The 17,895-nt window shown below is 40.0% G+C and overlaps 1 protein-coding gene across 1 annotated transcript in view; it reads right to left on the bottom strand.

Moving 5' to 3' along the window:
• The window catches only part of zc3h4 (zinc finger CCCH-type containing 4), a 130,379-nt gene extending 116,881 nt beyond the window's left edge, over positions 1-13,498 (bottom strand). The window contains exon 1 of the mRNA XM_076281798.1: positions 13,219-13,498. Coding sequence (XP_076137913.1) covers positions 13,219-13,298 — 80 coding nt within the window. The 5' untranslated portion in view covers positions 13,299-13,498. The remainder of the gene's footprint in view (positions 1-13,218) is intronic.
• Between the last annotated feature and the right edge of the window lie 4,397 nt (positions 13,499-17,895).

A 17,895-nucleotide genomic window follows, 5' to 3' on the forward strand; every position in this document is an offset into this window, starting at 1 on the left:
TTTACTCATTGAGTGCCAAAAACGTAATATTACGTTTTTCCTTCCCATGCGTTGAGTGCCAAAAACGTAATATTACGTTTTTAGCTTTTTTTAAATTACGAAACTAGACACTCTAACACACCTTATATGTGATTTTGGGAACTCTGTGATTAATGGAAATGAAATATATTAGATAGATTAATAATATGAAATATGACGATCGAAAACTCATGAAAACGCACAATCTGGACATTTTATCTGGACATTTTATCATAACTCGGTTGCCGCTTTGGGTCAAATCAGTGACGCATGCACGTCAGGTCAAAACCAGGCCATTTTCGTGGCTCTATCACTAGGTGGCAGTCTCGCCAGGTCTCGCTGATCACTTCCCGGAAAGTTTACACAAGTAAGTAACAGGCAACACTTCATATTTCATGAAAGACGTTATATCTCCATTTCTAGAAAAAAACAGCGATTTTGATAAAACTAGCCATTGTTTAGCTTTGGATTTCTCAGGAACAGAGGCGTGTAGAAATACACGGTTTGCACCCACCGAGAGCTTAAAGTCTCACCTTTTAAACGAGCCATTGTAGTATGTGTTTATAGCTATAACACAGAATATGCTGTGGCTGTACAAAAATCATCAACAATGGTCTAGATTGCTGGCACTCTAGGACAAAGCTCCCGAAAACAGTTTGGCATTCAATGAGTTAAAGACAAGTGTAATACTTTAAAAATCAATATGACAATATGTGTAATATTCAAATTACAAAATATGTTTAGCTATTAGTAATTATGAAGATCATAAAATACTATAATTAACAAAATATATAAAGTTTCTGAATTCCAAAATATGAAATAGAAACATATGACAACCCATCATTTTGCCGTGTGTGTGTGTATCTATGGAGGGTCGAGCAAAGACTAGGATCAGCACTGATAATCACACAGAATTCAATATTGCTGATGGCGTCAAGGCGCACCTGTGCAACCAATGGAAAATAGTCAGGGGCCATGATGAAGGTAGGGAAGCACAGAGGGAGAGGGAGGGGGACCCTTTTGAATTGAGACACTGAAAGATAAATTTAAAAACGTACTATATAAAAAAACGTACAAAAAACATACTATATAAGCACTATATTTTACATAAAAAGGTGTATCGATTCCCAAGAGTCTAAAGCTTTCAAATGGAGTAAAATATGACTATGCTACATAAAAACATGACGCGTAAAATTGATCTGGAATGTTGGGGGGAAGTATGTGTGGGGGGTACGGGGGGTCAAATGTAAAATGACATGACTTTTCCCTGACAAAAAAATGACTTACTATGGGTGTGTTCGAAACGGGTAAAGTTGCTGCCTTTTAAACTGGGGAGCAAGGCAGCAAGTGTGGTTCGAAACCGAAAAAACTAGTTCTGCTGCCGTTTAAGATATCTTAGAATTCCCAAATAACGGTCATTTTTGGAGGCAGCATCGATGCACACTTCATGCTCCCTCCTACCCATAATCCCTTGCGGCAACGTCTGAAACAGCTGTGAAAGGTAAACAAACATGGCAGATGACATCAGTAATGGCTGCTGAATCTGTTTAAAATGTCATTTGTGTGACCTTATTTTGCTTAGATTTGTAGATAAGAGATGAAAAATAAACAACTTACTATCTGATTATGCCATTGTTGTAACCATTAATAGCGTCTGGTCTGATATATCTGCCGGCCGTAAAACTAATTTATACCGTTAGCCTGCTAGCTTACGTAAGCTAATTTAGTTTAACGTCAGGCCTTTGCTAACGTCATACCGTAGTGTTAACCAAAGATTCTAGAGTGCTACGCTCATTTTAAAAAGATGCATTTAATCCAAAGTCATGTCTAGTGAGACAGCTCTCTATGTAGGGAGGGAGGCAGTAGGCAGCTGTGTCCCGTTTCGAACACACCCTATATAATGACTATATAATGAATAGTACTATATACTATACAATATAGAGCGGGAGATGAATAAATGGGCATTGAATAAACACAGTTGGGCTACTCAAGCAAGCAGCTAATAAGCAGAAACACAAATTCTGCGTAGAAATATATTTGTAAATATAGCTGCAAGCAGCAATGAGGGGGCCAAGCAGAATAGGCCGGAGTAGCCAGGGCGACAAGATAGAACTCAGCAGACACCCGCGATCAACACTTTTAACAAGTGTCACATCAAAACATAGCTGATTTTGTAGGGCTAAAACAGGGCTGAGTATTGACACCGCCTCCGCCAGCCAGCACCCCCCACCTAATCACCCCTGCCCGTCCCACCCCGTCCTGCCCGCCCCGCCCTTGCACGCACGCACGCATTAGAATGAACTGGATGGAACATGTTGTCATCAGTTACACATCAAAAAATAAAAGATCAATAAAACACAACTACAGATCAAAATGCAATATTGCTAATTGCAGCACCCCCTACAGGTCAAAGGTCACCAACGTCCTCCTAATGGGGTCATGAATCCATGTAGTAAGTTTGGTTATGATACATGGCAGGGTTGCTGAGATATGAGCTCACTTCCTGTTTGGCGGCTTCGCCACCAATTTTGATTGGCTGTCACGGGCGAATGCTTTTGTCAATTGTTCTAGAAAGCAATATATTGATAGGTTATGGTCTGAAGATGGTCTCTGCCCATTTTGGTGAGGATCCGCTGAAATTTGCGACCTGCAAAAACTTGTACGTGTTTTTGATTAAATCCAATATGGCGTCCGAATCAATTACGATGACATCACAAGTTGGCTTGGGTCGGCCTAAGACCCTCCAACAGTATTACCAGACACCACTAGTGCATTTTAATTCTAAGCACAATAGCAGCTACAGGCCAAAAGGCATGTTTTTTTAATCACAGCGCCCCCTAAAGGTCAAAGGTCACCAGATTTCTTGAGCGTCTTCCTGATTGGGTCCTGAGTGCATGCACCAAGTTTAGCTTTGATACATGCAAGGGTTGCTGAGATATGAGCTCACTTCCTGTTTGGTGGCTTCGCCGCAAAATTCGATTGGCTGTTACGCGCGAATGGTTATAGTTCCGAAGACAAAAAGCAATGCATTAATGAGGCATGGTCTGTAGATGATATCTGTGAAGTTTGGTATCAATTGGACAAAATTTGTGACCTGTGAAGACATTTAAGGTTTTTTGATGAAATCCAATATGGCGGAAAATCCATCATAGCGGAAATTGACGTCATAGGGTGCGTTGAACTCGGCTTGGTCCAAGGATTCCAACGATACATCATTTTTGACAATCGGCCATACGGGTCAAAAGTTACGTGCGTGAACGCACATCCAACTTTGGCCTGTTGGTGGCGCTAGAGCGCTTGAGGTGCCGGCATGAAACTTGGTGAAATGAATTATTGGACTGTCCCCAATTAGTGTGCAAAATTGTATAACTTTTTACCAGACGGTTCTATGGGCTGCCGTTGACTTCCATTGCAAAATAATGCGCATCAGCAACTACTGGCCAAAATGCATTTTTGTCAATTACGGTGCCCCCTAGAGGTCAAATGTCACCAAATTTCTTGAGCGTCCTCCCGATGGGGTCTGAGGTACATGTACTAAATTTGGTGTTGATACATGAAAGCGTTGCTGAGATATGAAATCACTTCCTGTTTGGCGGCTTCGCCGCAAATTTCGATTGGCTGGTACAGGTCAATGCTTCTGTCAATTGTTCCAGAAAGCAATGCACTCATCAGGTATGGTCTGAAGATGGTCTCTGCCAATTTTGGTGAAGAACAGATTAAATTTGTGACCTGCGAAAACTTGTACGTGTTTTTGATTAAATCCAATATGGCGGCCGAATCAATTACGATGACATCACAAGTTGGCTTGGGTCGGCCTAAGGACCTCCAACAGTATTACCAGACACAACTAGTGTGTTTTAATTCTAAGCACAACTGCAGCTACAGGCCAAAAAGCATGTTTCTTAATTACAGCGCCCCCTAGAGGTCAAAGGTCACCAAATTTCTTGAGCGTCCCTCTGGTTGGGTCCTGAGCCCATGCACCAAGTTTGTCTTTGATACATGCAAGGGTTGCTGAGATATGAGCTCACTTCCTGTTTGGCGGCTTCGCCGCGAATTTCGATTGGATATTACGGGTGAATCGTTATAGTTCCGAAGACAAAACACCACAACTTTTGTGAGGCTTGGTCTGAAAATCATGTGTGTCAAGTTTGGTGACGATCGGACAAAATTTGTGACCTGTGAAGTTTTAGTTTCACTTTCAATTAAATCCAATATGGCGGAAAATCCATCATGGCGGAAAATGACGTCATAGGGTGATGACGTCCAAGGATTCCAACGGTACCTCATTTTTCAAAATCGGGTAAACAGGTCAAAAGTTACGTGCGTGAACGCACGTCCAACTTTGGCCTGTTGGTGGCGCTAGAGCCATCGAGGTGCTGACATGAAACTTGGTGAAATTAATCATGGGACTGTCCCTAATCAGTGTGCCACATTTCACAACTTTTCGCCAGACGGTTCTATGGGCTGCCATAGACTCCAATGGCAGAGGAAAGATGTTAAATAATAACTAGAAAAGCATTTCTTGAAGGAAATACAGTGCATGAAAATGCAAAAATATGATGAGTTCATATGGTTAAATTATTTGCTTGGTAGATAAGGTTTAATATAGTTGGAATGACTAAACAGTTAAATAGGTTGATAATTGAAATGGTTCAATTATTTAGGCAGATAGTTGATAACTAACAGTTGGAATGGCTCCAATGTTTGCTAGTAGTTATGCTAACTATGTTAACAAAGATAATAATGTTAACCAAGTTACTATGCTAACTAGCATGCTAACAATGTTAAAATGTTAACTATGCTAACCATATGACTTAGCTAACCTAGCTAATCATTTTTATTAGTTATGATAACTATGCTAATTAACATGCTAACATGCTAGCATGCTAACCATGTGACTTAGCTAACTTAGCTAATCATTTTTAGCAGTTTTGTAAAAAATGCTAACTAGCATGCTAACATGCTAGCATGCTAACTATGCTAACCCTGTGACTTAGCTAACTTAGCTAATCATTTTTAGCAGTTTTGTAAAAAATGCTAACTAGCATGCTAACATGCTAACTATGCTAACCATGTGACTTAGCTAACTTAGCTAATCATTTTTAGCAGTTTTGTAAAAAATGCTAACTAGCATGCTAACATGTTAGCATGCTAACTATGCTAACCATGTGACTTAGCTAACTTAGCTAATCATTTTTAGCAGTTTTGCTAAAAATGCTAACTAGCATGCTAACATGCTAGTATGCTAACATGCTAACTATGTTAACCATGCTAACTAGCTACAGTGGGTAGGAGTCATAGTTGATGACAAGTAACAGTTACAATGGCTGAACAGTTAAAAAGTTCAGTAGTTTAAAGGGTTAAATTGTTCAACAGTGAAATATTGTAATGAGGACTTTTATTTTGAAACAGTTTTTGGCAGAGGAAGCAGTTGGACAGGATGTGTAGTCTTAATAGGGCCAGTTTGTATGCTTAAAGCCTGAGACTGGCAGTTGATGCAGCTGGCCCGAACACCTGCCATAGGATTCTAATTGCTTAACGGCAGTCTTAATAGAGCCATATTGTATGCTTAAAGCCTGAGACAGAGTATATAGTTTAAAAGTTAAATGTAGATAGTGTAATGGATGTTGATAGACAGAAAGTTGAATGGATGTTGATAGGCAGATTGTTTAATGGATGTTGATGGATAGTTTAATAGGTGGATGAGTGAATGGTTTGAAGAGGATGAATGGATAGAAAGTTGGAGGAAATGTGTCTTATATCCTTGTAGAATGGAGAGACAGAGAGAGTTGGTCTAGTTCAGTAGAAAGCAGTTGATACAGGTGTAATCAGTTGAACTGATTCTTTGATGGGGCCTAGATGAGCAGCTGGAAGATGATACCAGGTGCAAATCAAGTTAATTAGTCCATTGTGATGTCATCAGCCCATGTTAAGTCTATGGGGAAATTTTGAGCAGTTTTTAATTAATAGTTTAAAAAGTATAAAAGTTACAAAGATGAAAAATACAAAGCCCACATGTCATAAGTAAGACCTACGCAACGCAGTTTGAATGAAGTTTCTACGTTAAACGGTTGAAGCTGCATTAACTGCGTTAGAAGAAGAAGAATAATAAGAAGAAGAAGAAGAAGAAGCCTAGGAAGAACAGTAGAGTGCATTTTCATGCACTCTAATAATAAGAAATCATAGAAACACAATGGGTGCCTTCGCAGCTTCGCTGCTTGGCCCCCAATAATGTATTTTGGCAAGAAAATGTTAAACTGTTACAACAAAGTTCTCTGACATTCCATGACTTTGTCCCACAAATAATAAGATTCCCTGACTTTCCAAGTCTGGAATAGACTTTCTAAAATTCCATGATATTCCAGAAATTCCATGACCCGTGGGAACCCTGAAAAATAAAGCTATAACCAAGTTTTCGTGAATTTCAGAACAGCAGAATAATATTCTTTGTAAAACTATTCAGATGCGCAAAAATATTGACATTTTAAAGAACAGGTCAGGTTAACAACCGTTAATGAATGTTAATGAATGTGTACATATGGCGTATTGAAGCTCATAGGACAGCAAACTAAACTCATCGTCTGATATCCAGTGAACGGTGATTGCATCATAGGACGCTGTGCACAGTTCCTCTTTTATACTAGGAGGGTCCGGATCTAAAAGGGAAAAAGGTGTGAAACAGATCACTATTTCTGATTCAGACTGTTTGTCCAGTCTCAGTCTCCCGTTTGAAGTGCCTTTAGAGTCTGGGATGTAGATGATCATAAGGATGGAGTAGTGTGGGCATAAAGACAAAGATCCCCTGTACAGTTACATTATTTTGCTCCTAATGCACACAAATGAAATGGTTCAGCCTAAATCTTTAACCATCTAGTTGATTTAGTTAGTGTGTTAGGGTCAGGCCAATTACATTATTGCAAAACATGGCATTAATTTTAAAGGACCCTACCTGAAAAGTAAGAGCACAACTACTATGATTAAGCACACTGCTGTACTTTGCAAACGGCAAATCATAGTGCATGATATATTAACAAGCATGTATGCCTGTTGCCAAAAGGCCTTCGAACTCTATTTTTCAATATCAACTGTGGTACTCTAAATGCACTACAACAACATTTGACCATTTCTGTCAAGATCGTATTTCAAAACACAACTGAGTGATGACATCATAAAAGGAAGAAAGACACACATGGTGGCTAGTGTGTTACTATAGGGAGGGAAAGTGAAAACCAGCACCCCAAGTGGTTGCGTTCCTATCGAAGAGCAGCTCCAATGTTAAGTCCCATAGACCTATTTTAAAAAAAATATTGTGAAGCCAAATCAGCGATCTTATCCACCAAAAATATTTTGCAGTGTCTATACAGTAATAATCTTCTAACTGTGAAAATGTCAGACCCTATTCTGCCTTATTTAAAAAAAATCGAAATTGAACCTTTTGTTTCATAAACGAACTACAAAAAAGCCACGTGACTTTACCCTTCAACGTTACTCACGTAGCATGGTTTGTTTATTAGCCTGGTTAGCATTGCCACTTAACACTTACTGCCAGCTCTTCATGTGAGTAGAAGCATAACACCAGTTATCCAGACATAAAGGTTATTATCACGCGGTTTACATCACCTTCCGTTATTACAAAAATATGTAAGCCAGTTAAGCAAATTGCCGTATTGGTCATTTAGAGATTAAGCGCCCAAACCTGTGACGTCACATGCAACTGTAGTTTGTTATCACCATGTTACGACAAAAACTCAAAACAATTCAACTGATCCTAAAAATAAGGTATGACCACTTGAAGCAATAGAGGTGACCCCAGTGCCTAACATATGGAAGGCATTAAATTAAGATCCCAATGTGCACCGAGATATATTTTTTCTAAAAAAAAATCCCATCCCCTCCGCTAAACTCTAGGAACGCAACCACTAGATGGCGATGAGATTACTTTCCCTCCCTATAGCACAGGGTTTCACAAGGTGTGGGCCGTTAAGGTGTACTAGCTATACTAGATACTGAAAAAGTTAATGATTAAATAGCTTCAAAAGTAGAGATGTTGAATTTAAATTAAACATAAACTTATTTATCAAACGGATGTTTGATGTTTATCCGGAACATATTTGATGGTGTTGTCATTGGCGGACTGCGGGTAACGCTAGACTAAAATGTCTTATAATGGAGTGGTGGTTGTAATAGGCTTAGTTTATTGCATCATGACACATGTATGTGTAATTGTTCAAATGCCATTAAATAAATGTTAAATAAATTAAATACATTTGTAACTGTTTTAAGTTATAAGTTGCCATTCAGCGAACAGTTCAGTGATGACGCGGAACTTGCCTGCAGAGTTGCTTGTAGTCCAGCAAAGCTTGTAGTTCAACAGCATAGCAACAATGGCGATGGAGGAAGAGACGCTAGAAGCTATCCGCGAAGTTGTCTCAATTCTCGAGGACATCACGCAATTAAAGCAGGAACAAGAGGCTTGTCTTGTCAATTTTATAAATGGCAAGGACATCGTATAACTCTCCTTCCAACTGGCTTTGGGAAAAGTTTGATTTATCAGATGGTGATAACTAAACCTAAACGCACAAGTGTACTACATGCATCAGTACTTATCATGTTTTCAAATAAACGTTTGCTGCTCGTTATTCTCCCCCCTACTCTCAAATTACCTTTACAAAATCAATGCAGCAATGTTAGGCCTACTTAAGGAATGGAATGTTAGCTACTAGCTAGCCTACCGAGCGGGGCTCAAGGCGAGGCTGCTGTGATTGTGCTTGACTGGGACTAGCGGTTACCGAGCTGGGCTCAAGGTAAACCGCTCCGTGTTTGTGTTTGACAGACTGAGGCTAGCCTGTGGCCGAGCTGGGCTCAAGGCGAGGCTACCGTGCTTGTGGACAGTAACGTTAGCCAGTTACCGAGTGTGGCTCAAGGTGAGGCTGCGTTGTTTAATGCCAAACAACTGTTACTTTAACCGAGCAAGCTCCAGGTTAAATAACACGTAGGTCGTCAGTACAATCCAACTTATCCGAGAGTGTAGTCTGAACAGCCTGTGGAGGACGAAGTAAGCTCCGTAGCTCCGACGAAGTCACCGGGCTGCGTAGAACAACAATCGTCTGATAAGCGGTGAGAAGAGATAAGAGGAAAACTGGCGTGTGACAAGAGCTGATATAATCTCGGTGACTTGACGCTTTTGGTATACAACTCTAGGTCTGTGGCTGGCGCAACAGAGATATCCACTACAAAGACACTGCCCTGGCGGTCAGGTAGCCTACAAACTAGCCAGCGGTCTGTTTACTACTGAGAGCAGAAGTGGGAAGCGTAAGAGCCTGAACTGGAAGCGGAAGTGGTAAGCGTAAGAGCCTGAACTCCGGCACACAGCATACGTCATTACCAAACGTTGCTGATTGGTTAAGGGAACTCCATGATTTTAAACCTCAAAATAAGCATACGCCCATTAAGGAGACAGATTATTATTACATTGTGCCAGACTGTATGACGAAGAGAAACATAGTCACAGGCGGTAAGGACCAAGCTACATATTAGCAGCATGCAGCACTTACAATTTTTTTTTTACTTTATTATTATTAAGTATATGACTATGTCAGTTTCTTGAAACATTGCAAGCAGTCCCATTCTCAGACACGAATGTCAGCAACCTCAAGCAGATGCGCAGACCCACCATTTAAAAAGTGCTGCAATAGATTATCACCAATGAGAGAGCGCAACATCAAGCGCCTTGTGTCTGTCATTGAGTTTTTATAAGTGAAGACAAGTAAAAAAAAAAAAACCCGAAACAACTAAAATTAAATCCAAAAAAACGGAATTTGAGAAAAAATAAAACGGAATTTGGAAAATAAAAAAAATGGATTTTATAGGGCCCTATCAGATCAAGTGAGCATGCTAGCTAATGGAGACGTTAAGTGCCTGTCACTTTAAGAAGAATGTGAAAGTAATTAGCATTCAGTCTCACGGTTTTAGGCTAGTGAAAAACAGTTGGGCATAGTGCATAAGGATATGTGGATGCAATTCATGATGTTAGATATGTCATTAGATAAAATAAATGTTCTAAAAACTAACAAGTCAAACAAAAATCTTTCTGGGATGCATTAAAACATCTCGACACCGCTTTAACTTGGTACGAAGTTCTGGAAGAACCCAGACCTTTTCCCATCCCTTCTCCCCTCTAGTCTAACGGTGACCATGTCAACTGACCTCAAGGAGACCACTAAAGTTTTGGTGGAGGAGACTCAAGCAGTTGAGGACTTGCTACAGTTTGAACCTCAAATCAAAATGGTTTCTTTTAAATTGAATTTTCAAAGTGACCCACCACCACCACCCAACATAAGTGGATAAGTGAGCACTCACGGCTCCCTCAAATAGACCCCGTCCCCCGATCACAGATTCACGGTTTGTGCCCACTGAGAGCTTAAAGTCTCACCTTTCAAACAAGCCATAGTGTCCATTGCTATAACATAGAATATGCTGTGGCTCTATTGTCAACAATGATCTAGATTGCTGGCACTCTGGGCCAAAGCTTCCGAAAACAACGCAGCATTCAAAGTTTTAACTTAAAAACACTGACAACATTTTGAGTTTTCTATTTGTGAGACATAATATTCTGATGTGAAATCTCATAATGCTTAGAACAACAAAAAATGATATAGGCTTACATTTGTTGGAAAAGGCTACAAAGTAATCTTAAAAGAGTGTAAATATTCATTAGCCCACAGTTCAACAAAGTAAGTGAACATAAAACATGGAACAGGACAGTGTGTCTTTAAAAACATAGCTATGCACAGGAAGTTTGCTAGCCTGGGAATACCCATACGAACTTTCGGCAAATTTGGGATTTGTTCGGCAGGTCCGTTTGGCCAAGAGCCCATTGAAGCCAATTTCCAATGTCCCTAAAACACAGGCACGCAAATATAATCGCTAATCCGGCACGAATATTTCTTTAGAATTGAGTAAACAATTGCATTAAAAACCTTAGTTTACAAGATTACTACACTTTAGAAACTATTTGGTAAGACTTTAATGCACCATTTTAAGTTTAATTTCACTGCTAGTTACGCCCCTACTGGAAGTCGTAAGTCAATGAACCTTTTCCAGACCCACTCTCTTGAGAAGGGTCTGGTGTTAACCAGGGTTGTGCACAATTCGAATTGCAATTCTGCTTCCTGTTTGCTACCTCAATTGAAATGCAAGTGAATTGGAATTTAAGAGCCAGTTTCAATTCAATTCTGGAATTTTGCACAAGCCTGGTGTTAACGAGGCTAGAACAGACATTCCACAAATGCTACTGGGAAAATGGTTTGAGGACTGATGAAATATAGATTGAATTGCTTTAAAAGAACCCACAACATTGTATGCTGTAAAAAGGGCACCATGAAAGCATCATCCTAGTGCTGAAATACAATGAATCAACAGTCTCATGGACAAAACAGCTAGCATTCATTAACAGAAAAATTCCATTCTCATGTTTATATGTCCCATTGTATTTACCTAATTATGATTTACGATCAGATTACATTATTTAACCAAATTAATGAAGAAAACCAGGTAGACCTAATTCCACAGGTACGCTAATTCTTGTCACTGTAGGACAGCATGTGACTCATGACCCTGGTTTGTTAGGCCTACCTGGTAAGCACTTTACCACTTTATGGACAGCAAGTCACAGCATGTGAATTATGCAAATTTGAGCTGTTACTTAAGCCACCAAATATTACATAAAGCAATTTTTCTCAACAGGAGGAAGAGGAGGAGGAGATGGGGGGAGGAAGGGGGGGTCCTCAGGGAGCTGCAAGCAGGGCCATGAGATTATATGAAATTATTTCAGACAATGAGCCTAATTTATCAACTAAAATACACATTGTAAAGAGAGCTCATGAATATGTTTGTTTAAATAAATACAACAATAGCATTTAGACTATAACGTAAGGGAATAGAAAAAATGGAAATGGCTGATTCTTAAGAATTGCTGAAATGGTTAAGCAATTCTTTAAATATTTTAATGGGGTCTAATGGAGCTTGACTAACAGCATTGGACTTCTGAGATGGAGTCATAAAATTGAAGGGTGGGGGGAAATCTACATGGAGACAGGGGGGTCTTGAGGGCAAAAAAGTTAAAATCCCCCAAAAGTTGATTTCGTAACAACAATTAGCCGCCTCACGTGGTAGATTACTTGTATTCTCAGAATATTATCTTTAACGATATTCTTCCTTCATTGATAAGAGGCTAGGCTACCTAACACTACGTTTATGCGTGGAAAGTGCCACGGCAATTAACCAACGCCAACCTTCTTGATACAGCTATGAAATTATGTAACATTAACTTATTACACAATGTAAACTCCATTTTGATATTACATTAGTCAAGATTCGGCTTAGAAATGGTGAAGGGGGAAATCAAACTAGCTGCTAAAGTTTATTATGTAAAACATCCCATTGATAGAAGCTAAACTGAAACTAGCATACATATAACGGTAATGAGATGTTTGCCTTTTGTTTCACTGCCAAGATTGGACATTTAGCAAGTGTAGTGCTACCCGTTAACGTTACTAAAGAGCAACGTTAACACCGCAATTCTAATCCATGACTGTGTTAGCTCACCAGTTGCCAAGAAGACCGTACAGCACTTTTTATTCAAGCTGACTTGGTGAAGACTAAGGTTTATATAGTTACAGTTGCGTGCGATGTTCCGTGTATTAATGAGATGGTGGTTCGCAGTTAACTTAGCTAAGTTGATCACTTAGCTAACGTTGACTGGTCATGGCTAACTTTAATGGTGTCTGCTAGCCTGTAGCAAGATGGATCCTAACGTTAACTAATTGCCATATAGCTCTATAAGTTAACATCTAACGTTAGGCCATTTGAAGTTCTCAGTAGAGGCATAACGTTACTCAGTGTGGATCAGATACGTTTAAATGGTCACCCCTTTCACAAATTACCTAATTTCAACGTCCCATATACTATGATAGTTGATGGTAATAATCTTCTGAAAATATTCTGAGCTCATGTTTGTCTTTCCGTGCTGTGCAACGTTTCAAGATGGCGTTCGTTACCTCTGTACTTGTTCCCCAGAAAAGGCGACTTTAATCCCTTTTGTAAGAAAAAAAAATGAAAACAAAACCCAGGCTTTTTATTTCTAAAAAGCACGTGGGAAAGTAATTGTTGGATAGAAATATGATTGTAGAATTACTCGACCTTTCGTCAGTGAGGCTGTTGTGTTCGTGGTTGGTTGTTGTTGGGGAGTTTGGATGGACAGTCATGCTTTCCACAGCCATTTCCTCTAACGTTACCTAAGTTATATTAAAGGCTAAAATCGAGGCAGGATTCTACTTGATCATGCGTAACTTGACTTTGCTCTAGATGATGAATGATTTAAGGAAGAGCTTCAGATAACAGTCAGTTCCCTACTAATACTTTAGAAGAGAAATTAGTTGAATTGGTTCCAGTTCTCCGTCCTATGCGCTGTAATTGAAACTCGATGACTTAAAATGGCGGCTATGTGGCGCCCCGTCAGAGAATGGGAGGAGCACGTGAAAAACGGCGACATTGCGTCATTCTCGCTACCTCCCCCGGAAGTAATTTTGTAATTTTACTGTCTCGTGTTCATCTTCTTGTTTTGTGAAATCATTATACATGGATTTCTATGGAACGTCACGAAAACATGCGTGCGCAACCAAGAGGCAGAAAGCACCACAGAACAGCATAGAGCAATGCAAAAGAGCAAAAGAATAAAATGAGTTTTTGTGCTGAAAACTGCACCAATTTGAAATCACGATGGCTAGAGAATGTTAAATATGTTCAATATCCCTAACGGAATGCATGTCTTTGCCAAAAATGACAAAATACGATGTTATATTAATAATCCAAATGAACGTCAAACTTTGAAATATAGTCTGAAATGAGATGTTATTATCATTGAGACAACAGGGGTATACAAAAAAATCCGATTGTAGCTTACAGCAGCCGACTATTTAGTTAAGTTTATAACGTTGTGGACGGCCACCAAGCGTCTTCTGCCTCGCGGCTGCGCGCGCATCTAGTTTTGTTGGTAAACGGGAAACCCGTGTATGGGCTGATCCCGTTCGAGATTCACAAAGATTCAATAAGTCATTTTGCAGTGCTGTTCAAAATCGCAATTCACATTCACTCACAGGCACATCAAAATGTTGATTAGCCTACAGGCAAGGCACGGCGGTATTATGAAGATACATAAAAGTATTTTGATTCGCATAACATGGTAAGACTACATTAAGGAGAATTGACCTCTCCAGAATAAGTCCCGCCTCCGTAACTTCCTTATCCATCCAACTTCCGGGCGTGGATTGTCTATGGGAAATAACATGGGGTTTCGAAATATCATACCGGTAAAACATCTGTAGGTAGCGAAGTTGAAAAAGCTGGTGGGCAGATTGGCCTACACACTTCTGCCATCTAGTTTCCACTGGATTTTTTGATCAAAAAATCCAGTGGAAACTAGATGGCAGAAGTGTGTAGGCCAATCTGCCCAGCTAAGCAGCTTTTTCTACTTTGTCACCTACAGAGTTTGACAGGTACGATCTTTCAAAACGCCATGTTATTTCCCATAGACAACCCACGCCCGGAAGTTGGATGGATACGGAAGTTAGGAGGCGGGACTTATTCTGGAGAGGTCTATATCAATAACATGGTAAGACTACATTAAGGAGAATATCCTTTCATGGGGTTGAAATAGGTAGTGCATACCAAAATGTTGAAACATACAAATTCATGTCCAGCATGACCAGAGATTTTTTTTCTTTGCCATTGTTTGGCCCTACCATGGTTAACAGATCACAACCATTTCTCTCCCTTATCACCTCACCATGGGGCAGGACTCTTCACCACCTCAACTCCCTGCACCCGCATTTAACATGTGGAGAGTTAGTCAAGGTAGGGACTGATCTCTGAAATATTAGTGAATAGAAAGGGCCCCATGTGTATTACCAGTCATGGTTAACAGATGACCACCATTTAATAAAATGTCCCCTCCTCTCGCACATTGCCCACCTCACTATGGGCCAGGAACGGCAGTCCCTCCCCAGATAGCAATTTCCTTTGGGCCAGATCCGCATAAAAGCCTTTAGATCTGCCTGTAGCGGACATACGGTATCTGGCTGTGGGCCAGATCTGCTCCTGATAGAGGTTTCAGCTCTGCTAGTAATGCTGTTTTATCACCGGTTTACAGATTTGTCCCAGGTCCGATTTCCGCAAATCAACTGGAAGTCAGGAAATGCGTTTAAAATACAAAACACTGATTTGGCCCAAACCTGTGATACGGATATGAACCGAAGGACCATTTTTTCACAGCAGACCCAGGTGGTAATGATATTAATTAAGGTGCTGATTCTGCTAAAATGACTGTCCTTTCCCTACTTCATTGTCAACTGGCTGCTAAAGAAAAAAAAAGGTATTTTGGAATGGCACAAATTTAGAAACCATGGGGGAGCACTATGTTCCCATGGCCACTTCATTTCTACAGTAAGGCTGGAAAAGAAGATATAGTTGGCTCAATGTTGATCATATGCTCGTTTCATTATTTTTATTATTACCTAGCAGTGGTAAAAGTAGTCAATTGTTGTTTGTGTCAGATCAAACAGTGCTATGAGACAACCCATATTCTTGCCACGCATGCAGAAGTCCAAGCAGTAACGTTAATCAAGGATCTTTGGTTTGCGCACTATCAATCTTTTGACATGATTTGCCAGCCTGGGGTTGGACTAGGACACTGCCCAACTTTTCAAGGTAGGCTATCTGCTTTTTATCTCTGTTGGTTTATTCAGAGACAACAACAAGCAGCCAAGCGAACTTTACTGTAAGTTTATACTATTATTTTCCAGCAATATAGGCTACTAGCTTAGCTTTAGCAAAACAGCCATCACAATAACTAGCCTATTTTGGAAAAAACAGTGATAACGCTAACAGGATCACTGATAAAAAAAACGAGTGTAATTGTGACTTAGCCTATTTTCAAAAAGGAATAAATGGCTAATGTTTATTTTGTGTTGTTTCAGATTGACCATGGAGATGACTGAGGAAGACAGCCTGAATATCGATGGGAACAGTGGAATTAACACAACTTAAACTTTGTCTGGGATTGCACTTCTACAGCCAGGTTGTTGAATAAAAAAAATAATAAGACACTTATTTGTTAAGTTTTTTTTACCCCCCATTGTGTTTGTAGCCTAGCTTATGTTTATTAGTTGAGCTGTTGAGAAAACGTTACGAACTTTAGCCTGGGTGAACCTATAACGAACCTGTTAGCAAATGTGTAGCAAACAGATTTTTCAGGATAATTAATTACCAATCACATTTCACATGTCAAACAAAGCCAGCTGATATCTGATAAACGGGTCCGTACCACACACAATAAGCGGACCCGTATTGCATATGATAAGCAGATCTGGAACACGTCAGTAACACAGACTATACGGAACTGGGCCAATCTTAGCCCTTATTGGAACCAGATCCGTCAAACGGATCCAGACCAGTTTTGGACCGATGTGTGTTTGGACGCCGGATCAGGTCCATTATGCAGATCCGTGCCGGACGTTGTGGTAGGTGTGGCCCAGTTCCGTCCCAGTGTATGTTTGCTATCTGGGTCCTCATATATTGTATTGTGTAAGCATACTTGGCTTTGGATGCTACATACTATAAAACATAAACATATGTCTGTTTGATTACAGGTGCAGTGAGGAAAAACATGGTGACACGGTCAGCCAGGACTTGGGGGTCACCAAGCATGCAATCAGGTGTTTCAACCGGCAGCGGATTGGGCAACGAGCAGGAGGGAGTGGCAATCGGGACGGTCGGGAGTTTTCCCGGTCGACCGGCCAAGGTGCGGGCCGGCCCATAGAGGGCCCATAGAGCTTTTCATTTGGCCGTGAGTCGTACATGAGAAATGCATTAAGAATTTTCCGCGAAAATCTCCGAGATCTACACTTTAAGAACTTTAAGAAGTCCAACCCATTTTTATACCACTCACTCACTGTCTATATGTCGTTCATGGTTACCCTGCACACTCATCTCTCCCATGCTGATTTGTGTGTTGGCTAGCCTTAATTTTTTTACCTTAATTCATTTTTGTCTTATTCAGGCGTTACAGAACTTTCATGGTCACAAATAAAAAATAAAAAAAACTATTTCATTTGTTTGTTAGTTCTTAAATTAACGCAGGCCTAGGCTAGAATGAAGCAAAGCCTCCTGAGAATGGGGAATGTGTTTCTGGTTTATCCAATGAACCGATTGCAGGTCAAATCTATTTACAGAAATGTAGGGGGATAAATGAGAGGCCCCTCGTCTAATGGCATGACCCTACAAGCGATCAAGTTTGAGGAAAACTACAGGATTTTTGACAGTCGACGGATTTGCGTGGTTGCTTGCTGTTTTACACATGGATGGAAGGCAGAGAGAAAGTTTAGCGGAGCTAAAGCATTGCCGTTATTGCTAGGCAGAAACTAGCACAAGCTATGTTGATATGTAGCCTAGGCCTAGACTATGACTAATTAATGGACCACTCAGGCTGATAAAATGGTTTGTGGAACTCATTGGAACTGTCTATGTAAGCCTAGGCCTACTTTAATCATTCTTGACAAACCTATTCAAAGTGCCTGGTTTTTCAATTATTTAATTACCTGTGTTATTAGGTTGACATTGTCTGTAGGCTAGGCATTTTTTAAATTTATACAGGTAACTATTGTTGTGCTATGATACCCAGATATGTCCTTGCATGATGCTTGAAATTTCCATCCACCCACAAAGCTGTTTTTATACTGCACTTAAATATCTAGTTCCTTACACATTTGCATTAGCACAATAAGCATTAAAAAATATTTTTATTGAACTTCTTGTCATTCA

The sequence above is a fragment of the Alosa pseudoharengus genome, unplaced genomic scaffold, assembly GCF_046254945.1.
Source record: "Alosa pseudoharengus isolate Yale_2024_CS ecotype anadromous, Long Island Sound unplaced genomic scaffold, YU_APseudo_1.1 YU_APseudo_1.1_scf_13, whole genome shotgun sequence".
NCBI lineage: Eukaryota > Metazoa > Chordata > Actinopteri > Clupeiformes > Clupeidae > Alosa > Alosa pseudoharengus.